This window comes from Natrix helvetica (genome assembly GCF_964273705.1).
Source record: "Natrix helvetica genome assembly, chromosome: 5".
NCBI lineage: Eukaryota > Metazoa > Chordata > Lepidosauria > Squamata > Natricidae > Natrix > Natrix helvetica.
Genome location: NC_138551.1, coordinates 62334646 through 62361174, shown reverse-complemented (window position 1 = coordinate 62361174; position 26529 = coordinate 62334646). Strand labels below are relative to the sequence as shown.

The 26529-nt window shown below is 38.0% G+C and overlaps 1 protein-coding gene across 1 annotated transcript; it reads left to right on the top strand.

Annotated features, from left to right (window-relative positions):
• Positions 1-179: 179 nt before the first annotated feature.
• Positions 180-26475, top strand: MCMBP (minichromosome maintenance complex binding protein). Its single transcript, XM_081955957.1, has 16 exons — positions 180-320; positions 7073-7158; positions 7979-8119; positions 8863-8904; positions 10301-10402; positions 11456-11585; positions 12543-12694; positions 13349-13449; positions 14352-14527; positions 16565-16688; positions 17274-17391; positions 18842-19007; positions 21898-22031; positions 22517-22681; positions 23874-23962; positions 26108-26475. The coding sequence occupies exons 1-16, from the start codon at positions 263-265 to the stop codon at positions 26232-26234; spliced, it is 1911 nt and encodes a 636-aa protein (XP_081812083.1). The 5' UTR covers positions 180-262; the 3' UTR covers positions 26235-26475.
• The last annotated feature ends 54 nt before the right edge of the window (positions 26476-26529 follow it).

The window sequence follows — 26529 nt, the reverse complement described above, 5'->3', positions numbered from 1 at the left end:
TTCCGCCCGGCCCTAAGATGGCGTCGCCGCCGCTCTCTTCCCTTTTCTCCCGCCAACCCGAGCCCGCGCTTAGAGCGCAGTGAAGTGAGGCTTGAAGTCCGCCCCGGCCTGGCTTGCGCTTCTTTCAGCCCAGCCTGGAACCCCCGACCGCCTGCTATCTTAAGCCCTATCCGCCCAGCTCGGGAAAAGCGGGTCCTGTGAAGGGAGACCACTCTTTGGCGTGTCTCTCCAGGCCTTTTAAACGCGTCGAAGAGCCGAAAAGATGCCGTGTGTGGCGGACTGGCTGAACTGCCCTCTCAGTATCGTGCAAGGCATTTTCGGTGAGACCGGGCTTGGGCGGGGGGAGGGGGAGTTTGCGAGGGGATGGCAAAGCACGAAAATGTGAGAAGCTGTAAGGCAGGTCAAGGCGGCGGGGAAGCGGCCTGAGCTACTCCCGGGTACGACACGGACAGGCAGAGGGGAAGTCGGCCGAGTCCAAAAAGAAAAAGAAAAAGCACGAGAGGGAAGAGAAGACGGCGGCATTGCTGAGATCGGCTCGGGGACCGGGAACGACCGGGAAGGAGAGAAACGGCGGCACCTCGCCACTCCTTGCGGAACGGGGGGTGTAGGAAGTAGCGGGACTGACCGCCGGCGACAAAGCTAATAACCGAATTTGGCCTGGCAAAGTCAGGACCCCCGCTGGACCGAGCGGAGCCAAAAGCAGCCTCGGGGTTGTGTTGTGAGGTAAACTTGGCTGCGGGAAGGGCAGTTCTGCACGCCGAAAGTTGGAAGCCTCGTGGGAAGAAGAAGAGTGTTCCTGAGCATGTGCGCTGTGATGTTTCTTTCGGCTTCTCGGAGGGGAGGAGGGGGCTGAGAGGGAGAATAACGCATCTTGAAGACATTGAAGGGGGCTTTTCCTATTAAATGTGGGGCCTGGCGGCCTTCTTTTGAGTGCTTAATTACTAGTTTACTGCTATAATTAAAAAGAACAGGGCATGGTATTATTAGGCTTCTGCTTGTCAAAACTGAACAGGAATCTTCTGGCTTCTGTTTTCCGTGGCTATCAATTACTCTTGTATCTAATTGGTGTGTTGGTATCTGATGAGTGGCTTACTAAACCCGAATGTTCGGGTTTAACATTGTTGTGTTTTTTGCCTATTTTGTTTTTTAGCAAAACGGTTTGCTATGTCATTTTTAACACAATTATTTGCAATTGAACCAACTCTTGGTTAAATGTGACCCAAAGTTAATCCAAAAATCTCTGAGCACATCTGAATAATTGTCTAATTGTTTTTATTAACCTTACAAGGAAAATATTAATTAATTGGCAGGCTCCCAAGAGACTGCGCTTAGCTCATATAACTGAAAAACCAACATTTGGAAAGTGCAGCTAACAGGAAGTTCAAAATACCATAACAAACCGGAATAAATCAAACCAGGAAACAAAATGGGGACACAATCACTCTTTCTTAGAAGCTAATTAGAATAATAGCAATAGTACTTAGACTTATATACCACTTCATAGTGCTTTACAGTCCATCTCTGTGGTTTACAGAGTTAGCATCTCTCCCCATACACACACACACCAGCAATCTGGGTACTCATCCAATGTTTAGGAATTCCCTAAACTACAGAAGGGTAGGAACCATATGAATCTCTGGTGGAACTCATTCCAAAGAACAGGAATTGTCAGAGTAGGTGTTTCTCCTGAGTCCCACCAGATGATATTCTTTAATTGAAAATCAGCGCTTGAAAATTGCTACAACAAAGATCAATTATTGGACAGAAGACGTGATACTTCGTGACATGGAAGATTTATTTATTTTATTTATTTATTTTATTAGACTTATAAGCCGCTCCCTCTCCTCGAAGGGACTCGGGGCGGCGTACAATAAAAAATACATATCACATGTTGCACGGAGGAGGTATAAAAAACTCACAACATCAATTATTACAATTCATAAAATAACACAATAATAATAGAGTTAAAAAAACATTAAAATACCCTAAAATTTAAAATTGCCAGGGGGATTGGAGAATAGAGCTATAGTTGAGCCAGGCCGGCTAGTTGGAACAGGTGGGTCTTGAGTTTCTTGCGGAAGGAGCGGAGATCAGTAGTAGTCCTAATGTCGGGGGGAGGTCATTCCAGAGGGCTGGGCCCATCACAGAGAAGGCCCTGCTCCTGGGCGCCGCCCTCTGGCACTGCTAAGTGGACGGCACCCGGAGGAGTCCCTCTCTGTGAGAGTGAATTGGTCGCAGGGATGTATGGGGCAGGATGCGATCCCACAAGTAACTAGGTCCTGTGCCATGGAGCGCTTTAAAGATGGTGATCAACACCTTGAAACGCACCCGGTAGACCACAGGGAGCCAGTGCAGCTCGCGCAGGAGAGGTGTTATATGGGAGTATCTCGTACTCCCCATAATTGCCCGCGCGGCCGCATTCTGGACCAGCTGTAGTTTTCGGGTGCATCTCAAGGGGAGCCCCATGTAGAGAGCGTTGCAGTAGTCCAGACGGGACGTCACCAGCGCATGAGTGACTGTGCGAAGGGTGTCCCGGTCCAATAGGGGGTGCAATTGGCGCACCAGGCGAACCTGGTGGAACGCCCCCCTCGCCACGGCTGCCACATGGTCGTCCATAGACAGCCGGGCATCTAGGAGGACGCCCAAATTGCACGCCCGCTCCACGGGGGCCAGTTGCTCGCCCCCAATGGCGAGCGATGGAATCCATTGGTTGAACTGGGGGGCCGATAGCCACAGCCACTCCGTCTTGGAGGGGTTGAGCTTAAGTCTGTTGCCTCCCATCCAGACCCGTACGGCTTCCAAGCACCGGGACATCATTTCGACGGCCTCGTTGGGGTGGTTAGGGGTGGAGATGTACAGCTGCGTATCGTCAGCGTACAGATGGTATCCCACCCCAAAACCACGAATGATCTCACCCAGCGGCTTCATATATGTGTTGAACAGGAGAGGCGAGAGGACCGACCCCTGCGGCACCCCACAAGTGAGCAGCCTCAGGGTCGACCTCTGCTCCCCTGCCAACACGCATTGCGTCCGGTCGGAGAGGTAGGAGCAGAACCACCGCAAAACGGTGCCCCTTACCCCCAGCCCCTCCAGCCGGTGCAATAGGATACCATGGTCGATGGTATCAAAAGCCGCTGAGAGGTCTAATAGGACCAGGATAGAGGAACAACCCCTATCCCTGGCCCTCCAGAGATCATCTACCAACGCGACCAAGGCCGTCTCTGTGCTGTGCCCGGGTCGGAAGCCGGATTGGCACGGGTCTAGATAATCAGTTTCCTCCAGGTGACGTGGGAACTGTTGGGTCACCACACTCTCTACAACCTTCGCTAAGAAGGGAAGGTTGGAGACGGGACGATAATTAGCTAGCTCAGTTGGGTCCAGAGAAGGCTTCTTGAGTAAGGGCCTCACAACCGCCTCTTTCAAGGCGGCTGGTAAGGACCGCTCACTCAATGAAGCGTTCACTAGTCCCAAGAGCCAGCCTCGTATGACCTCCCAGGATGCCAGTACAAGCCAGGAGGGACACGGGTCCAATAAACATGTGGTGGCTCGCAGTCGCCCACGCAGCCTGTCCAAATCATCGGTGGCAACAGAGTCAAACTCCTCCCAGAATGGTCTCTCAAGACTCGCCTCGGACGTCCCCCCCCCTAGCCCACTGAGGGGGACCCATTCCCTCCGGATTTGAGCGATTTTATCCTGCAGATATTCCCCAAATTCCTCTGTCCTGCCCTGCAAGGGGGCTTCCCGCGGCCTCTGTGACAGAAGGGAGCGGGTCACCCGAAACAGGGCGGCAGGGCGGTTGTCTGCGAACGCAATAAGAGCGGCACAATGTCGACGTTTGGCCACTCTTAATGCCACAAGGTATGTCCTTAAGTAGGTTCTTAGCTGTGTTCGGTCAAATTCGGAACGGGAGGATCTCCATCTGCTCTCTAGGCGTCTCTTGTGGCGTTTCATCACCCTTAGCTCCTCGGTAAACCAAGGGGCCAGGGTGGTTCATTGCCGCAGGAGAGGCCACAAAGGCGCAACCCGGTCTAAGGCCCCGGCGGCCACACTATTCCATGCGGCTACCAGGTCCTCCATCCGGGAGCGGGTCAGGTCTACAGGAAGTGGCCCAAGTTCCGTCTGGAACCTATCCGGTTCCATCAGGCGCCTGGGGCGGAACCATCTAGGACGTTCTGGTTCCACCTCCCCGCGGTGGGGGGTAGCACCAGGGAAGTCAAGCCGGAGAAGTGAGTGATCTGACCATGACAGGGGCGTAATAACTAAGTCCCCTATTCCCAGATCACTCGTCCACTGGCCAGAGACAAAAACAAGATCCAGCGTGTGGCCTCTCTCATGCGTGGGGCCCTGAATTAATTGAGTCAGGTCCATGGCTGTCATGGAAGCCATGAACTCCCGAACCACCTCGGATGCTTCTCCCATCGACAGCAGGTTGAAATCCCCCATAACCAAAAGTTTGGGGGTCTCAACCGCTATCTCTGCGATCAGCTCGAGGAGTTCAGGCAGGGCCGCTGATGTATAGCGAGGAGCCAAGTATACAATCAGCAGGCCCAGCTGTCTCCCTGGGCCCCAAGAGACAGTGTAATCAATTGAAGTGAACATTGAAGGTAAAGATGTTGAATTAGGAAGTCTACTTTCAACCATAGAAACTTATTGGGTGCAGTGGGCCACTCAATGTAATCTACCTCACAAGGAAAAACTTGGGGGAAAGAGAATGTTTAATATGCCCATAATACGCCCAATAAATACTGAGAAATCTAGATGGGATCAATGGGAAATGAATTCACTTTTCTTTTCAAGGAATTTGACTGTCCATATAACAAATCCATTCCATTGTAAGAATTGTAATCTTACACTATTTTAAAGGGAATGTAATTAAATTGTGTATATAATATAAAACATTTAGATATTGGAAAGGAAAATATTGGAATGAGATTGACTAGGAATCAGGTTCATAATAACTTTTGCAAATGGCTCTTGGGCGCTTATTATCTTCTCTCAACTCAATTGTAATACTAATAAGGAAGTAGTAATCTGTTAAAAAGTAAAGATCCGTATTTTTTTATAAATAATAATATATTACTTCCTTCTACTTTTAATATTCTTGATCTTTAATCTCTTCAAATTGTGACTTAGAACTTCATTTCTTTTCATTTTTTTTCTTTGTTCTTTCTTCTTCAATTCGTTAAAATTAGAATTTGTTAACATTCTTCAAAATTTTAACAAATCTCCTTTGTAAATCCAATGTAGGAAAATTATCCAGGTAACACTCTTGGTTTATTGTTTACATATTCCTTTTAATTATTAAGGCATTGGCCAGTTTCTTTTGTATGTCCAGTACTGCTTTTTCCCCATAATTCTTGTAGTCTGTCATTTTAAGTACATTTTCAGATCAATATCAATCTTCTCACATAAAACTTGATTTTTTTCCCCCATAAAATCTTTTAAACACAGACTATAGAAGCAGGCACTCTTAAAATTAGCTTCTGGATCCATTGTTCAAAAATATCTTCAGATTGTTCAATGTTAAAATATTTTGCTTCATTCTTATTAGTGAGTCAAATTTAAGTATACATTTTTAATTGTAATCTTTAATTCTTATGGTTCTTTCTAGTGTCCATCCTTCAGAGTCTAATCCTGGCGTGTCTTTTTTTTAAAAAAAGTATTTTCCCACAAGAAGGATTCTTATAATTAATTCCAAAATCTTTTTCAAATTAATCTAGACTTTTACTCTGTCTGTGACTCTTTTGTTGTTTATTTAAAAATAAAACCTGTGTTCTTAAACTCTATTTCAAATCTCTTTCACTAAGCATTAAATAACTCTCTTAGTGTTTGATGATTTGAGAAAAATGGCAATTCCATCATCTCCCAGAACTCTAAACCTGCCACAAACCATTGTCATGTAGTTACCTTGTAAGGAGAAATTGTACAGAGCACTTATGGGCAATCTCCAGACGTCTTCTTATCTGGAGGATTATGAAAAGTCAGTCTATTCACCAGCTTTTCATTCTGCTGCAGTCTTTGGCTCCACTCTTAGGCTTCTAAAAATATGTCTGCTTTAATGCTTTAAGGAAAGGTTCCTCACTGTTAGAGCCCAGGTTCAGAATCTGTTCCGATTAGCAGGCCTGGCATAATTACAACTGTCCCTCCTGGCAAATGTATTAACTGGTTATTTTAGGGGTATTGTTTTTAACTTATTGTGTGTGTTTTAGGGGTTCAAAATCCTATATTTATATATATTGCTTTGTACAGTTCTTTTAATTCCATTTTTAACCTCCTCCATTCCAACTGTACATATTCAATTTTTATTGTATTTTGATATATTTTGCATGGACTGTACACCGCCCCGAGTCCCTTTTGGGAGAGGGGGCGGTCTAGAAGCATGAATAATAAATAAATAAATAAATCTGAATCTGATTCTGAAGAAACTGTTTCAGCTGAAGCTGTAGAATGTCAGCCTCAGGAGTCCCCAAGCTAAGTATCACATGAGGCTGATCAAAAAACAAGGATTACCTGGACAGAGCAACGAGAGATGAAAAGGCCACCCAACCCCTGGCATAGGTGAATAGAAAAGGGAACCGAACAGAGGTGTTCTTTGAGGCTCCTTGCCAAGCAAAGGAGTAAATCTCTTAATTAGTTACAGCTCACTGCGGTTTGATTTAAGGAGTGCCCTGACCCATGATCCCTCCTTCAAGCACCTGTCTATTATCCAGCTCCTGTCTGTGCACTCCTGACCTTTGAACTGTCTGACAACTATGATTGGCTATTGGAACCCAGAACTAGATTTGGATGCTACTCTTAAAAGCAAACCATTCCAGCAAGCGTCTGTTAGAGATTTGGTTTTGACTTCCAATTCTAGTTTACTGTTATTTCTTTGAGGTTCAATAAACTTAATTACCATAATGTGTGTGTGTCTGTATTTAAAACCTAAAATGCTATTTGTTGATTAATTACTGAATAATAAATACTGTATTAGCCAAATAAACATTTAAATGTACTATACTACATTTTACATTTACAGCCTATGCTTTTTACAAACTAAAATAGTGTGATTTGATTTTTTTGTCTTGTTTAGCTCAGAATAGTCTAAATCCTGAATGGGAAAGAAAAGTAACAGAGTACTTCAAAGAGAAATTAAAAGAAAATAATGCAACTAACTGGGTAAGGCTATATTTACTTATCAAATTTTAAATTCTTTAAGGATGGATTTCAAAATCTTTAGGCAACTTTGATAGGATGGCATTCAATAATTTTAAGCATACTGTAGAGCTAAAAGGGATTATAAAATAAATTCAGTTTCTAATTAAGTATATCAGATCCTGAGTAAATTTCCTGCACATTCAAGAATATGTGATAGTGTGATATTTTCATTAGAGTTTTTTCTATAATTTCCGTAACCCAAAGATAATACATATTTGATTATAGAATACATTGTCATTTTATGATAAAATAATATTTTTGTTTGAATAAGGAAAAAGATGCAATACCAAAGATGCAAAAAATACACAAATATTTACAATACATTTTTAGTAATTCAATCCTGATCCCAAGAGATGAACAAATTAAACCTACACATTCAGAAAATTGAAATCTGGTTCATTAGAAATTGTATGACATGTTTATACATTTAGTCAGTCATTTTATTTCAGTGACTGACCAGTTGTTTGAAAAATAGAGCTTTACTGATTGGTCCATTTTTTAATTTTTGTTAAACATTGTATAGGTCCATATCTATAGAGTACATTTAGTTAATTGACTAAATCTCAAATATGCATAACTGAATTAAATCATATTTAATTCAGTGATTACTAAGAATTTTTTCTGATAAAATCAATGTAAATTCTATCAGCCTTTCTGTATAGGTATTACATCTTCAATCGTACTTAAATTAAAATATAATTAGATTAATAATAATTGAAAATAAAGGTATAAAATTCTGCTTGCCTCATGAAGCTGATAACTATTGAATTTTGTTTTACAGGTACCATCATTGAATGATGTTCCTTTACATTATCTGAAGCCAAATAGCTTAATAAAATTTCGCTGTATGGTTCAAGATATGTTTGATACTGAATTTTATATGAATGTTTATGAAACTGTTGATACAGTTACTAAATCACGTGTAAGTTAGTTTCTTCACTATAGTTCTGATTACCTATATTCATACCCAGCCATGTTCCTTTTGTGGTCCTTGTTCTTCTTGCTATGATTGTTGAAAATTTAGAGCAATTTTTCATAAATTGTTGCTTAGAGTGATTTTTTTTAAAAAAAAACTGTATTATTAAATAGGAATAACATCAAAACCAAGTCATCAAACTTTTATCAAAACAGTTCCAGGACTACCATTTGTGCTTTGGCCTTACCCACTTTGTGAGCTTGTCTTCCTTCCTGAGTTAAGTGTGGTCTTGCCCACTACAAGGTTGTCCATCTTTGCTAGGTCCATCATTTCCTTTTTTTTCCCATGTGACATAGAACTTTTGTAAGAACGGCCAATGCCTCTTTTGTAAGAGTTATCACATGAAATAAAGGAAATCTTAAGGTTTTTCTATGTGTATTCTTAAGTGAAATATCAACAATCCACATCTGATAATAGTTCCTTAGCAATTCTGCTCATGTATATTGGAATGAAACAGATGCTTTGCCTGGAACCAATAAAATATTATAAATTAACCCTTGGCTTTTTCCGAATGAAACATTAAAAAAAGAATATATTGAGCTTAGCAGAGAATAGAACCACTATGTTCATAGAAAAGATAATTGTGAAGAAGTAACAGTAAATATTTACAAAATCTCCACAAATCTTCCCAAAAAGAACATGGTAAGAGGTTGTATAGAATACAGTAGTAATTTTCTGTTTTTTAACAGGTTATGCATTTTGGAAAATACAGAGATGTAGCAGAATGTGGGGTAAGTCCAGCTACTGAAATTATGGCAACACATTTAAGTTACTATAATATTTATCTTTTTTTCCCTATTTTATTTTTCACTGATTCTATAGATACCTTTTTGGAGAACTTAAAAAACATGGCTTGTCAAAAAGGCATTTGGGGATGAATTTGTTTCCTTGCAAGCCCAAATGGTGGTGCATTGAATTTTTTTGTTATACTTGTGTTAATTGTGTTGATTTTAAAGCTTCTGAAAGTAATACTATAAGCAACTTGTACAATCAAAAAACGGAGACGAACACAAGTTTTTGAAATAAATAATCACACAGCATAAATATTAGTTTTTTAATAAAGGATAGAATAGAATAGAGTAGAATGTACCTCCCATACCCTTCTCCTGTGCTTTTTTAAAAATAAAGATATAATTGAGCATTCATTTGCACTGATGTATCCTCATTTAGTATATGGAATCAGTGACAAAAACTAGTTCTTCTTAAACATATATCTGCAGAATCTGTGTCTCTATTCTATTTTGAATGTAGAAGGCAGTAATGCCACTTTCAGTGGGTTTTAGTCCCTCACACATTCTAATATTTTATAAGGGGAAGAAAAACTCATCCTTATCAGATACTTGGAGTAGATTTACATTAAGACAAACACAGAATGCTATATGAATGTGTATTTTTAGCATTGTCATTTTAACACTTGACACTACTTCAAAAACTTAAGATTGGAAAATACAGACAGAGGGAAGCATACAGGTTGTAGTAAAAAAATAGATTTTTTTTATTCCTGTGCAGGAGATTTATATGCTAATCATTACCCTTTTTGTGGGATATTCTGTTCCTCTACTTTCTAAACATTCTACTTCGGTTGCTAGGAGTGTTCTGGGATCACTTTTCTTATAAGATTTGTTTTGGGGTCACACCTGCTAATTTATATGCTTATGACACTTACATACAGATATTTGGTGCTATATTGGTGACATTAAAACACTTAGAAAATGGATTGATCAATAGCATACATTAATATGTGTTGTGTAGGCATGGATATTTTTTAAATCCATACATTTCACTAGCGCTTCTACTTGAATACTATATTGCTGACAAGGAAATGTCATGCTTCAAATGATATAGTTCAAACTAGCACTGTGGTATTATTAATATAAAAAACCAGAACCAGCATTTCTTTATTTTAGGTATGTCAAAAAAGTTGTTACTAGAACTTTTGATCCATAGAGATTAGAGTTCATTCCTTATAATTCCTTAGGATAAATATTACTTTCTAACACACTAACTATAAAATTATTTTAAGATTACTTCCCTTTTAAAAAAATTAAATGTATTTCATTTTTATAACAACTTTACAATTTTTTCTTTTTATAGTATGTTAGTGATGTGTAATATCTCTTCTTCTAGCCTCATCAAGAAATAGATTTAAATCCTAAACAAATCGTAACTGCAGATAGACAGACTTTTTACTGTGTTCCAGTGCCAGGAGAATCTGCATGGGTGAAAGAAATATCCTTTGTAGCTTATTATATTGTGGACTGGTACACTAAATACTGAAATAGTAGTGGTAACACTGATAATGCAAGCTATTTAACATTTGATAGAAAAGTATTGATTCTATGCCATCAAGTTGTGTCAACTCTTAATGACCACTGAGATGGACTTCCTCTAGTCTGTTCCAAACCAGTGGAACTAGTGATGCATCTATTGCTGCTGTAATTAAATCCACCCACCTTGCTTCTGGTTAGACTCTTCTCCAGATTTACCAGCATAAGAAGTCTTAGGGAGCTACGTCTTTGCATCATATATCCAAAATATGATAATTTGAGCATTATTATCATCTCCATTGAAAATTCTAGATTGATTTGTTCTATTATCCATTCGTTTATTCCTTGGTTATCTTGATGATGATGTTCATCATGTTCGAAGAGGACCTTGACATCTAACAGGGTTGTCCACCATGTAGATAACTTGGTTATATATGGTACGCTTACCATATATAACTGCTGTATACCATATGGTATACAGCAAGCAGAGTACTCTTTCTATCCTGTTTCTTCAAAGTCCAGTGTTTGCTTCCACAGAGTATTACAGGGAAAATCATTGCTTGCAGAACTCTGATCTTTGTAGATATAGATAGATCAGAGTTTGAACGTCAGAATTTATCTTTTGACTCCACCCACAAAAACTAAAGATGCTGAACAAAATGTCTATTTGAAGAAGCATTAATAAAAGTAACTTTTTAAAGAGCTTTTCTTAACTATAATAATAGAATCAAGATTTTCTGAATCCTTGGCAATTAATAAAGGAACTTCTATAAGAATATGAAACATTAGGACAGGAAGGCCTGGAGGAACTTTGTCCATGGGGTCGTGATGGGTCAGACACGACTTCACAACTAACAATGAAACATTATATGATGTACTTATGTTAAACTTACAAAATGCTATTATCTTTTTCTTCATCTTTGGAAACCTTAATTTTAAATTAAATGATTAATTAAATTTCCAGATAAGTTTATTCATGATACCAGAATGATTCTGTCCTTAACTTAAAACATACGCTTATAGTAGTGCAAGTCAAGCTCGAGTTTGTCCATCAACGTCATACACACCAAGTCGCCATAAGAGAAGTTATGAGGATGATGAAGACATGGAGTTGCACCCATCGAAACAAAGAGAACAGCACATCGGTATCAGCTGAGATAATGTTGTCTTTCTCCTGAAAGTTACTTATTTTTCAGAATTACTATTATGGTGTATCCGTTTATATTGAAGTGATTTATGCCTTGTTGACTTAGAATAGACTTAGAATAGATTTAGAATATGCTTTTATATACCATTATCTGGTTTTTTAAATAATTAGATGAGTTCAGGTATAGTTGCAAAGAGAGCAAGTTTCTGAATGTACCACTGGTCTGATGTGTTATCCATGGGTCAGTTTGTAGCTACAGATATATGATTTACAGACCAGTATTTGCAAATACTACATTCTTGAAAATCAAGGATGTTTCTGATTTATAGAGAGAGCAAGAGCAAACTCATGGAGAGATGATACATTTAATTGTTAGCCATGAAAATAAATAGGACAATATATAACTGAATGCCAGATGCAGCAGAAAAATAATAAAGAGGGTTATGAACTTCATGATTCTCTTTATTTGGCCGAGTTATTGAAAAAAAATGTGCTGAGTTAAATCAGATATGGGCCATTTGCAGAGTCATCTATATTTTTGTACTTCTAACATAGTTTTTAAAACACCATATATAGAGTCCAGAAATAAGCACCTTATTCCAGTCCACTAATACGGATGTTAAGGTCAGGGGGGAAAAAAGTGTACAAAATAAATAAAATAACAGCTTTCCCCTTCTTTTATTTCTACACATTTCCACTTCTTTTCCTACCCTTCATAGTATTCTGAAGAGAGTACTCATTTCCTTGGTTTCATCCAGAACTTAGTACTCCTTTTGTAAATTAAAATACTTTGGGGGAATTGCTGTTCTGAAAAGAATCTAAGCTCCAATGTTTGCAACATGCATTTGTGACTCAGCATGATGTAATTTTTTTTCAAAAAGCAGCAATAAATATTAATCTCAAATGATGAGTTTTAAGGTAGTGGAAACTGTTGTTGATGATGTTTTAATTCTAGGAAATGTGCTCGATATCCAGGGGAGTGGAGAGCCAAAGCGATTAGAAACAGAAGCTTCTGCAAGGCATCAGATGATTTCCTTAAACTCTTCGTCTCCACTAGATCTGAATTTTCCACTCCCAGGGGAAAAGGGCCCTGCATGTCTTGTGAAGGTAATAATATCTTAAGCAATGTCTGAAACAGGATCACTTTTACACGTGTTAGAAGTGTGGAGATTTGTTGTAATTTACATTTAGAATTGGTACGTAAATCAAGGCTGTGTACCGTATATAGGTAGTCTTCGATTTACAACAGTTCATTTAGTGACCATTCAAAGTTACAATGGCACTGGGGGGGTGACTTATGATCATTTTTCATACTTACAACCATTGCAGTATCTGATTCATATTTATGACAATTGCAGTATCCTGATGTCATGGGATCACCTTTTGTGATATTTTGACAAGCAAAGTCAAGGGAAGCTAGATTCATCTAACAACCGTGTTACTAACTGAATAGCTACTGTGGCAAGAAAGGTTGTAAAGTGGGGCTAAATTCACTTAACTGTTTCACACAGCAATGGAAATTCTGGGCTCAATTGTAATCGTAGGTTGACGACTACCTGTGTTTAAGAATTTAGAACACTGTAATTCTGCACAACTACAGTTTTTATTGAAGCAGAAAGTTATGAAGGACAGTTATGATGCAAACCTTCTCCCATAATACCAAGCCATAATTTATTAATATGTTCAAGTAGCTATTGCTTTTATACTACTTCATATGGTTTTACTGCAATTTATCCTCTTAACATGTTCTGTTTGTGGCAGATATATGAAAATGGGGACAGTTTCAAAGTCAATGATATTCTTGAAGTGTATGGTATTTTGTCTGTCGATCCTGTCCTGAACATGCTGAACCATGAAGAAAGGTAACATTTTAGTGTTAATAAAATACAATTTTGCCATCAGTGTGACTGAAGAGATTCATATATTTGGTCCACAAATAATAGGTAATTTGTAAAATTTCTATAAAAAATTAGCAGCAACATTGAATTTTCTTCTTTGTGTTTCAGAAAAGCTGAACAATAATTCCAAATTTTTGGGGAAGATTAGTCCTAACCCACTAATTGCTAGTTTACAGTGTTGAATTTATAACTAAATTTTAGACATCAGAATTTGTCCCAATTCTAAATAATACTTATTTCATTATACCCTTGTAAAAAATAAAAAGGTGATGTCAATTCTTTATATTCATTTTTTAAAGATATAACTGAGGTCTTTACTTTGATTGCTGAAAAAGTATGAAATAAATTCAAGAACTTAATTTATTCTGTTTATGATACAGATAGTCTTTGACTTACAATAGTTCATTTAGTAACCACTCAAAGTTACAACGGCACATAAGTGACTTATTACCATTTTTTACACTTACAACCTTATCCTCATGATTATGTGATCAAAATTCAGATGCTTGGCAACTGGTTCATACTTATGACCATTGTTGTGTCCCAAGGTCATGTGAACATGTTTTGCAAACTTTTGACAAGCAAAATCAACAGGGAAGCAAGATTCACTTAACCATGTTACTAACTTATAAACTACAGTGGTTCAGTTAACAACTATGGCAAGAAAAATAGTAAAATGGGGCAAAACTCACTTAACAAATGTCTCACTTAACAAGAAATTTTGGGCTGAATTGTGGTCGCAAGTTGGGGACTATCTGTGCTGACATTTTGTGTTTCAATAAAATACCTTTTTCTTTAGCAGGAAAGAATGTTGCATGTAATTTTGAAATGAAATGTGCCTAAATACAGCTATTTTTACGTTTTAGGGAGAATTCCTCCTCTCCAGTGGAGTCTATGGATTGTATGGATACTGTAGAAGAACAGAGAGTTCATAGTCCTCCAGCATCATTAGTTCCCAGAATCCATGTAATTCTGGCACAGAAACTTCAGCACATAAATCCATTGTTGCCTGCTTGCCTTAAAGAAGAAGAAAGCAAAAGCTGTAAGTATTTCAACTATTTACGGAAGATTACCTTGTTACTATCAGATGCCTGAATTGGATTTTATTGTTTCTACTACTTTATACACAAAAAGGTCAGTTTGTTCCTACGTCATTAGTATTTAAAGCATAAAGGACATTTATAAACGTTGTATAAGCCATTTTGCTTCCCCTTTGAATTATGTACTATGCTTCTTGAAGGGAAAAAACATCATGATGCGTCACGTGACGGCAACATGACATGGCAAGTTTGACACCCGTGTCTTATGGCATCCATGTAATAATCAAAAAGTGTCCAGCTTGCTTGATAGCTCAAATAGCACAGGAAATTGTTCAATATAAGACACCACCCTTCCTTTCCTCATAGTAGTAATGCTCTTGCCAAATACATCTCTTGTGTACTGTATATACAAATATGTTTCTGAAAATCCTGTAGACTACATGAATGTGACAACAATAGTGTTCCATTTTAGCTTGTAAAATTATTTCTACTTTTGAAGCCCAGGTTATCTATAAAGTGATTTATGGAAAAATTCTGAATATTTTAACAATTGCTCTAATATCTTTTAAAGAGAAGAGATAAAAAGTAAATTATAGGCACCTATCGTAGATTAAATATGGCTTCCACTTTTTAATTGCCTACTGACAGAGTTGGTGTGACTTCAAGCCAATTTTCAGTCTTGCTGCTGATTAGCTTTTCTTATTTGATAGAAATATTGAGCTAATCTTTAACAAAATTGGCTTCTTTCAAATGGACAGCTATACTGACCCCTAAAATTAGGTAGCATGTAAAGCTACAATAAAGCACTACTTCCAGAACTCTCATATTTTAGGAAAACAATCCTTTTTTAAGATAATAAATTGCCAAAACAATCATGATTGTTATAAAATATCTGAGATTTAAGTGAACCATGCAAGCAAGTTAAATTTCCTCCACACCATAAAATCAAATCAAACTTTATTAGAGTCATACCCCATCATATTCTGCATCATCTACATTCCTTCAGAACTTGTCCAGGCCCTTAGACCACTAAAAAAAAGAATTTCCTCAGTTAAAGGAGTTCCTTTGATTTAAAGACAAAATTTAATGAATTAATAGCATAGTCAATAACTAGTGTGGGATACATTCCTTAGCTATTTAAATTATTTAGTTAGATTTAGTTAGAAGTTAAATTATATGCATGGTTGATGCAGAGTTGTATATCATTAACTGTCTTCTGCAAATGATAATTAAGTGTACAGGTAATCCTCAACTTATGACCATAATGGAGCTCAACTACATCATAAATCATTGCATTTATAAGTTGAGGCATTATGTGACCTCATGCAAAGTTACGACCGGTTTTTTTATAAAAATTGTTAAGCAAATGCATTTTCCTCAGTGGGCATTTTTTGTTGGGACACCAGAAGTAATCACAGAAACCAACAAAAAAACATCGTAAATCACAGTCATGTGTTGCCGAATACAACAAATGGCCATAAAGGCGAACCAGTTGTCAAGTGCCATACAAATGTGATCTCATGATGGCAGAGGGGGCAACCAACAAAATAGATTGTAAGTAGTTTTGGGGAGGTCCATTGTTATTTTGAATGGTAATTAAGCGACCAGTCATAAATTGACTGCACAGTACAGGTAGACTTACAACCACAATGGAGCCTCAAAATTCTATTGCTAAGCAAGACAGCTGTTAAGTGAGTTGTGTCCCATTTTATGACCTATTTTGCCAATTTGTTGAATGAATCACTGCCGTTGTTAAGTGAGTCATGCTGATGTTGAATTGCAGCTGGGAAGGGTGCAAATGACGATCACATGCTCCCAGGGCAATGCAACTGTCATAAATACACGCCAGTTGCCAAGCACCTGAATTTTGATCACGTTACCATAGGGATTTTGCAAGTGTGGAAACTAATCATAAGACACTCTTTTCAGTGCTGTTGTAACTTTGAACAATTATTAAACAAATGGATATAAATTGAAGACTACCTGTAAAGAAAAATGCATGTGTTATTTCTGATTCTTGCCTATGCTGTCTATTTTAGTTGTCTCTAGTTTTATGTCTGAACTATCACCAGTTAGAGCAGAGCTTCTTGGCTTCCTCAGTCATGCCTTTTTGGGAGACAGTTTGGCTGCTGAATACGTTATATTACACCTCATTTCCACAGTGTAAGTAACCAATTCACCTGTTTAACGTATCTATTCCTGTGGGACAAGAAGTAAAGGGCAGAAAGTATCTAATTAAGACAAAAATACAGTATTATTCTGCAACCTAAAATTATTCTAATTTTTATCCTGAAAATAAAGTAAAATAATTTGTCCTTGTAATCTCAATTGCTTGCATATTTATTTAGGAACCTTCCTTGATGATCCTTAACAGTTTGAATCACTCTCTTACCATATAGTTGCTAAACTTAGTCACTAGGCTGACGGTTTTAAAAAAAGCTCTCTAGAAGGAGTAATGTAACAATTGTTAATATAAAAATGCTTAACTCCTTCTATGTAGCTTTCCTTTATGTTCAATTTCCTGCTCCTAGTCTTTCCTAAATTAAAAGGGAGGAGGAGAGGAAGGAAAAAAATATTCTATTCTATATCCTTGTTGGTGCTTGTTCATAATTGTTCTTCTAATTTCACTGTATATATGCTCAATATTGCTCTTTAGCCAAAAACATTCCTAGCATAAAATTGTTTACAAAGATCACCAATAGAAGTTTTTGCTCATAGCCTATATTTCTGTCCTTTGTGTTTATATAGCTATGCAAGAAGAGATGTCCTTCCTCTAGGAAAATTCACCCTGAATTTAAGTGGCTGTCCAAGAAACAGTGTCTTCACAGAACATGTATACCGTATTATTCAGCAGCTTGTTCCTGCAGTAAGAATTACATTTATAAGCTGTGTATCTTAACTGCTCCTTCATGTCAGTATCTGGGTTCACCTGCCACATTACGTTGTAATGAACGTAGATTTCAATCCTATGAACAGAGCCATTTGTAAACCACAGTTTATGTCTTAATGCAATGTGTAAAATTGCTTAAATCAATTTACTGTACTTCAGATTGGGTATCTAAATGGACAATTGAGAAGTGTGTATGTGTGTGAGAAAGAGAGTTTTCTTTGTATACTGATAGTCCTCTATAGGGTTGATAGTCCACAACTTACAACCGTTTGTTCCGCCCATCCTAGTGCCCTTGCCCTCACATGATTGTGATTTGGGTGCTAGCAACTGTCTGTTAAAAGCAATCACTTTTAACTGTCTGTTAAAAGTGATTGCAGTACCCCGCAATCACACAATCGCTATTTGTGATCTTTCCTGTCAGCTTCCCCAGAAAGTTATTGGGAAGACAGCAGGGTCTCAAGTTTCTGGGGTGAGTCTTCCCCACGTACATATCCTCTCCCAGTGCTTGCACTGCACCAATGACTCACACATCCCCGCATACTCTCCCAAGCTTCCTTTACTGCTTGTGTATCCTCCCCAAGCTTCACTGTTCCGTCTCTTGCATCCTCATTCCACCTTTCTGACACCCTCCCAACTCGCACTACACCGTTGCACACCACGCCTTGCCTCTCTTGCACCTCCTCATGCCCTTCCCCATCTGGCAGCAGTCACTTATTACCTGCTGTCCTGCCTGGGAGGCTCCTGGTACTTTCACCTTCCTGCCAACTTCCCCACTGACATAAGGGAAGCCAACAGAAAACTGCTTGGGATTAATTAGAGTGGCAACCAAGACTGCAGGAATTGCCATCACCATGTAGTACAGTCTGATGGAAATTCTGTTCCCAATTGCTGTCATAAGCCTACCTGTATGTCACCAATGCATGACTGCTTGCATGACATATACAGAATGGTGGATCTGTACCCAATAAGACAGTTTATCTCTAATTCCTCTATGGCTCAAGGAAACACAGATGCCATAATTTTAACAATATGGTTTCTGCCCTTGCTTATGCCTGCCAGTATGCTTAGTTATAATGACAAAAGAAAAAAATAAAGTGTAATTAAACATTTTTGCATATGTATATAATGCATTTTTTCAAGCAATGTTATGTAAGTTTGATGCTTTCAAAGATAATGGAATATTTTTAAGATTCTGTATTTTAAAACCAATTTGCATAAATTGTATTACACCTCTTGATTTTTTAAAATATTTACTGACTTATGAAAGAAAGAGTGTATTTCTTTTACTGTGGAAGAATTGGGTGTCTTTAGCCAGAATTTCTGCAATTACATGATTCCTTGATTTTTATTAAATAGTTAACTTTTTACGTCAGTTATTAGGTACATGTTCCATATGACAATTCATTATAGTGATTTTTTTTGGCAGTCGTATCGCCTACAGATGACTATAGAGAATATGAACAGCTTAAAATTTAACCCACACAAGGACTACACAGCTAATCGCTTAGTCAGTGGAATATTACAGTTGACCAACAGTACCTCTTTTGTCATAGATGAAACCCTGCTAGAGCAAGGACAGCTTGACACAAAAGGTTAGTATTCATGGATACAGTTTCTGTTCAAATATCTTGCATGAATAAATGTTAAAAAAACATGGTTGAATCAAAAATAGAGTTGCCTCTCTGATTCTTTTATTTTACATTATATACGCACATACATGCTTATCTTGTCACCTGAGATCATCAGTTATAAATGTTAAAATTGTAAATGCATTATAAAAAGTAAATCAAACAACTAAGTAAAGCAAGAAATAAGATCAGAAGGAGATTTAGTATGTTTGCTTAGTTACTGTAACATGTATTGTGTGAGTTTGGGGAAAAGAAATTAATCTAACTGGAAATAAGCTAATCCCAATTTAAAATACAGATAAAATTTCCTTCAACTTTGCAGATTTAACATCAAATTCATCTTCTGAAATCCAGTTATCTTAACAACCAGAGACAGGCAGAAACTATACAATTTTTGATTTGGATTACCTTCTTCACAGGAATAATAGTATAGCCATATAAAGCCTGTCCCTCCTTTTAACTGCTTTTAGTTCAGTTACCTCACCAGAAGTTACTCCTTTTTATTTAAAAAAGTGGGATTTTCATCCAGCTATTGTTGAAGGATGTTACATCTGTCATGCTGCTTCCCAGTTGTCTTCTGCTATCAATGGACCTAAATCTTCCTTAGGCTGTTTTTCTGCTTTTCCACCTATGTCTTAATTCTGATTGTTCACCATGCTTATAATTCACAACAGTGGAGAACATCAAATAAATAAAATTTTGATTACATAAAAATCATCATAAACAATTAATATAAGAGAAAATCCAACATCCTAAAACCATGAAAATGTGCGCGGGAATTATCCAACTGAGTGGTGATCATGGCATGAGCCACCCATCAGTCAGGACATTCTAATCCCTATTCATGTTCATAAGAATTAAAAGTTCTATATTTAAATAGGTTTTTTACTTATTTTTTTATATTTCCATTCCAATGGACTGTTGGACAGAAGTTATGTAAATAGTCTCGTAACACTGTATATCTTTCTCTGTCATTCACCAGGATCTATGAAAATAGGGCAGAGCAAGATAAAACTTGATGTATGAAAGAAAATTCACAAAAATTCAAAAATGGACTATATTACATCATGGCAGAGAAAAATATTCCAGAAGAAAAATCCCTATTACAGCTCTGTGAAGAGATAGTTTGGTAGCTGCTAGGAATATTGGCAATTGTTCCATTCTGAGCTCTAACTCCTAGTCATATCCACCTGACTGCATAGAAATTTCGCTATACTATACTAAAGATAATAGAAGATAGTAGAAAAAACACCAGAAACTAGTTTTGGCATGCTTTCCCTAGCTTATTAATTAATTAATTATTGCATCTAGACACGTTCTTGAAACAATTAATTTGTTAAATACGGTGAATCAAAAAGTACACTGAATGGTATATTCTTTTCTTAAGTATTATTTTTAGAATAAGAAAAGAATAAGAAAAAATATTTCTAAAGGAACATATGTGTATTTTAAAGTCTAATGTTCAGCCATTAGCAAGTAAGGAACTCCAAGTGTGAACAGTTATGTACATCATGTTACTTTTCTCAACTATCTAGTTAGATACTAAGGGAAGAATTTATTTTAAGAAAAACTAACGTTATTTCTGATGCATTACAAGCTGTGATTAATGTTTTGGCTTGATTTTACTATCCTTGATAGATAAAAATACTAAATCTTAGAAAATAATATTGTAACAATGCATGGTGTTCTTGTGATCTAACTAGAACAGCATAAAAGTGAATGGGATACAAGCAATCTTTTAAAAATAAAAGATATAAAAACAAAAGGTAGATACATAAGTACTTAAATAAATGCAAGGTAGTATAAAAGCTAATATATAGCTAATTAAATCTATCAGAGTCTAACTGTGTTAGAAACTAGCGCAGAAACTAGCAATATATGTTCTAGAAGGATCAGTGTCTGTCAGCAGCTGGAATGTATAGACTGTTGTGTGTGACCCGCGTAGTAGTGAGATAAAGCTAGAGCAAAAGCTATTGATATGGCACATAGAGTGTAGTATTGATAGAACCCCCAGGCCTTCTTCCATGTTTTACACCTGCTTCTATCTCAATTAAGAATGAGCAAAATCCATTTAATATCAGTTTGTCAGCAATCCGTGATTCCTGACTCAATACATAGTCATGGTGGGAAAAGGAGTAAGTAAAACAGGATTTCTGGTGGATGCAAACCACCTAGCCCCGTGATGGCGAACCTATGGCATGCATGTCATAGGTGGCACACAGAGCCATATTTGGTGGTACACCATCTGTCAGCTCCAGTGTGCATGTGTGCGCCAGCCAGCTGATTTTCCGGTCTTCCAGAGGGCCAGGGAAGGCCGTTTTCGCCTTCCCCAGGCTTCAGAAAAGCCTCCTGAGCCTGTGGAGGAGTTGTGTGTGTATGCACAGAGGGATCGCACGGGCAGATAGGCGGGGAGGTTTGAGTGGGCAGGCGCAGGCAATTTTGGCACGCCGTAAGAAAAAGGTTTGCCATCACTTATCTAGCGATATTCCTGGTTAGAGGAATGACCGTATATTGGTCACTTAGAAATCAAATTACTCTGGAAGCTGGTTAAGAAAATCAAACATCAATTTAACTAAGGTTGTTGCAAAGAAACTGTATTCTTTAAATTACAGTTAACCCAGGTAGCTATTTCCCTTTCAGAACAGTTATCCTGGGACTAATAATGAGGTTTACTTTTTAGGGGGAGGGAAGTTCTTTTTCAACTTCTTAACTCCTAAAAGAATTTTACCTAGGAACTAGCTTTACATATTAATTCATGGGACAGAATTCTTAAAGATTAAAAATTAAAATACTATATTTTATTTTATATCTGAATCTTTGATAATCATTTTTTTCTTTTTTCATTATTTTGTAGGTGTGCACAATGTGAAAGCACTGGGCCACTTGATAACTTGGCAGAAGGTGGATTATGACTTCAGTTACCATCAGATGGAATTTCCATGCAACATTAATGTCCTTATCACTTCAGAGGGCAGATCACTTCTACCGGTATAGCAAAGCTCCCTGACCTTCCTTCTTTGTAATTTCTTAAAGAAGAAGGAAAGGCTACAAAGATAATTAACTGTGTTGTACATCCATGATTCATACTGGATACTGTACTTGATTGCTTTTCTGTGGAAAATTTGGCATCATAAACCTTGGAAGAAACAAAAATAGTGTCTGTAAACAACATTCATACATATAGATCAATTAAACGTTTTAAGTGTTTGATTTTGGATGTTATGTTTAAAATCCGCAATTATTAGGGTACTATTGCATTTGTAGATAACTAAACCAATTGGATTAAAAAGACTTTTCAACTAATTCTTGTTATCTAATTTGCCAGACAGAACTCTAGCATGTAGACACTTGTAGAGCCAATATTTTTAAAAAATCTCTTAATGGTTTTGGGGTTTAGTCAGAGTGAAGATTGATAACTTTCTTTGTATTAATAATTGAAATGTGAAATAATGATTTAAACTTTTTCCCCACAGTCAGATTGCCAAGTCCATCTACAGCCAGAGCTCCTTCCCCCTAATATGGAGGAGCACATGAACAGCCTTCTCACAGCTGTGCTGCCATCAATCCTCAACAAGTTCCGCATCTATCTAAGCTTGTTGAGACTGCTGGATTATAGCATATCAGATGAAGTCACAAAGGTATAGAAATCATCATTTATCATTAAGTGTTCAGATTGGGACAAAATTATATTAGTATTAGGATGTATGCTCAGGAAGCACTCAACCCCCTTTCTCACCTAAAATGAAACTTCTAGGACAGTGATGGGGAACCACAGCTGAGTTCACCCTTTTTTAAAGCCATTTTTCGCCCTCCCCAGGCTCCAGAGGCTTTATAGGAGCCTGGGGAGGGCGAAAAGAGCCTCCCCCCCCCCCGGAGGCCATCCGGAGGCTTCAGGGACCTTCAAGAGGCTTCCCTGAAGCCTTCGGAGCGCTTAAAACGACCCTCCAAGCAAACCGGAAGTGACTTCCGGTTTGCTCAGAGGGTCGTTTTGACTGCTTCGGAGGTTTCAGGGAAGCCTGAAGGTCCCTGAAGCCTCCAGAGGGCTTCCGGGGGGGCGGGGGAGGCTGTTTTCCTATAAAGCCTCTGGAGCATGGGGAGAGCGAAAAAAGCATGCAAAAATGGAGATGGTCGCGCCTGTAGCGTGCATGCGCACTGGGGGGAGGGTCGTGCATTGCATTATGGGTGCAGCACGCCTGCACATGACCCCCCTGTGCTCCCCCCACTGATGGCACGCGAGCCAAAAAGGGTTCACCATCACTGTTCTAGGAGGAAGAGGCTTGTTTTGAATTTCTAGTACTACCTTATGGTGGAACATTAAAACATTAGAAGCTTTATTCCATTGGAATATTTAAAAAGTGCCAATTTGAAATGTTGAAAGGTTTAAAAAGTCCCAATTTGGGATAGAAAATAAAGGCACACCATCTTAAAAAAAACTTGTTCTTGTCATTGGCAATGAAATTTTAAAAAAAGCCTGGTACTAAATTCAGCATTTTAATAGTTATCAAGGAAGCTTTCCTGTATAATCTTGCATTGTAATGAAAATTTATAGTATGGTTCTTCCCCATTGTAAAATCACAGCTGGATCTTGGTACTATATAAATTAGTAAACTTTACCTCTCTTAATGGAAATGTAGGATGTGAAAATATTTTTATGCCTGAAGAGTGTATGTTCATATGGTAGAAAATTTCTTTTAACATAGCACTATCACATGCAAAAACACTGGCTAAAAATTAGTATTTGAAGGGAGAAAATTATAGTTCAATCTTCTTCTGGACTTTGGGAGGCAAATCTAAGTTAAATGATAAACCTTTAATCAATCTCTTCAACAGGCAGTAGAAGATGATTTTGTAGAAATGCGTAAAAACGATCCTGAGAGTATTACAGCAGATGATCTTCACAGAACTCTACTGGTAGCAAGGTGAGGGCCCAAATGTTAAGTAGTTTACTGAGTTATCACTTACTAAAGCAATCAAAAACAAGAACATGTGTCGATGCTGATGTGACATCTATGACAGCTCAGGCTTTGGTTTTCAGTGAAAGAAAGAAAATGCATAATAATGCATAAGAAGTCAGGACTTATGAACCAAGCTATGGGGCCTACATAGAAAATGGCTGGAGCCATACAAGCAAAGTGTGGATGAAATAGCGGGAAAATAGTAATAGGATAATTTGTCCCAGTTGTCTGGATCAATCAGGTCTTGCATGTAGGAGCATCATCCCAAATTCAGCAATAAGCTGTGTTTGGCTAATGAAAATGCATCCCAGGAATCATGAAAATAAAACAGGCTAGAACAGGAGAATAATCCTCCTCCAACAGTGCTTTAATATTTTTTAAGTAAGAGATACATTATGCATAGAATGATTGCATAGAAAAGACTGCAAGGTTTAGGTGCATTTTTTTCCTTTGTATGCCAACTCTGTTGTTAATTCAAGATGACGAACATATCCAACACACCTTCCTCTTCCTATTTTTCTAAACAATCCTGCGAGGTAGGTTGGACTGAGAGTGAGTAACTGCCCCAAGATTACCCAGCAGGCTTTTGTAGCTAAGACCATGAAGTTTTCTTTCATGTCATAGGAATAGTAAAAAAACAGAATCCACATTCTTTTCCACCTCCTCATTGTTTTCCTGGAAATCAGCCTGGAGATTTTAAGATAAAGTCTTTCCTCCTCCTTTCCCTTTCAATAAGATCTGCTGTCTCCTAGATAAAGGTCTCACCAGTGTTCTGTACCTGGTTGTTTTTGTTTTGGTTTTTTGCCCCTTTGGAAGGGTGGAACAATTGCTTAAATGAGCTCTTTTTTTCTCTGCAGCAGAGCCCTTCCCTAAAAAGTGCTAACTGCAAGTTAACAAGCTCAGCTCTGACCTTGATTAGATTAGAACTCCCCCACCTGCTTGCAGGGCTGCCTGAAACTCATTAGTCTTTAATGAGTTTCACCTTGAAGGCTTTTGTCAGGTGCAAAAAAATGGTCTAAATGTGTTTATTAGCAAGAAAATGAACTTGGTCACATTTGCAAACTATTGCTAAACATGGTAGCCACTAAACAAGGAATGGCTATATTATTTTTCTTCCGTTATTTCATACTCCTTACCATATATCCCTGTAACATTCTATGTTGTAGTCTTTTAGATGCTATAGTTGAGATCTATGTTTTCAGGGCTCCGTTATGTATTTGATTCCGCAAAATGAGTTATTTGCAAAGCCCAAAGGAGCTTTTTTCTCAACTAACGGCAGCATCTATCAAATGTTATTTCAGCTAAAACATTTTCAGGCCTGGTTAGTACTTGGAAGGAATTGCCAGGGAATTCCAGGGTGTTGGCTAGGCAGGAAATCATGACCCAATTCCAGAAATAAACAAGCCCTTGCTGCTGCCAAGACAAGTGCAGAGCAATGTTTCTGTAATCACCAGCAGTTGAGCTGGACTTGAGGGGAATTCTTAAATGAGCTTCAGGGTATAACTTTCTCTGTACACAGGTTTCATTATTTATATCAGGGGTGTCAAACTCCCAAGGACACATTGTCACATCATGTATCACACTTTTCCCCCCCTTCATTAAAACGGGGGTGAGCATGGCCAGCAAGTGACAAACCTGGCCCAAAGGCTGTAAGTTTGATACCTTATGTCTAGGCTTCCTATATTTGCCTCATTTTGATTTCGTTTGCACCACACACCCTGTTGTCATTGGTCATCATTTCAGCAATACTTCCTTACCAGATTCCTCCATATCCAACAATGACAGACCTTCTAATATACTGCCTTCAGCAGAAAAGCTGAAATATATTCAGAGATGTATATCTGCCTTGAAAATAGCTCATGTTGAGCTACACAGCATAGTCAACCAATAGCCCAAGAAGCCTTTTATAAAATTTTGCCAAATTTCAGTTCCACAAGAATCTAGCTCCTAGATTTTGAATGCATTCAGTAAATCAACTCATTAGAAGTACCTTGGTTCAAAAGGTTTTGTCCAATGGTGCACCGTTTTGCCCCAGTTAAAGGTTACAAGAATCAGAGTTTTAGTACTGTATAGTTTATAAAGAGGCTTATCTCCGTTTCTTGTCCACAGGTTCCTTTCTCTCAGTGCTGGGCAGACGACACTATCAAGAGAGAGGTGGCTAAGAGCAAAACAATTGGAGGCACTACGTAAAGCCAGATTACAGTCACAAAAATCTGTAAATGGAAACGAACTTTAGGACAACAGTACCATGTTTATAAGACTGTAAACATGCCTAACATTTGTAGAGCTGATATGAACAGAGCATATGTTTATACCGGGTTTTGTAGATAATTTATATCAAAGTTTATGGCTCTTTTCTCAAATGAACCAGATTTATGGTGTTCAGCAGATTAACACTGATAAATTTTGGAGCTTGTTTTGTAACCAAATTAGCAACTATGGACAATCTGTTTGATATTAAAGAGTTACTATAAAAATGATGTCACGCTTTTACTAAGAATTAGTATAACAGATAAACACTTTATGGCATT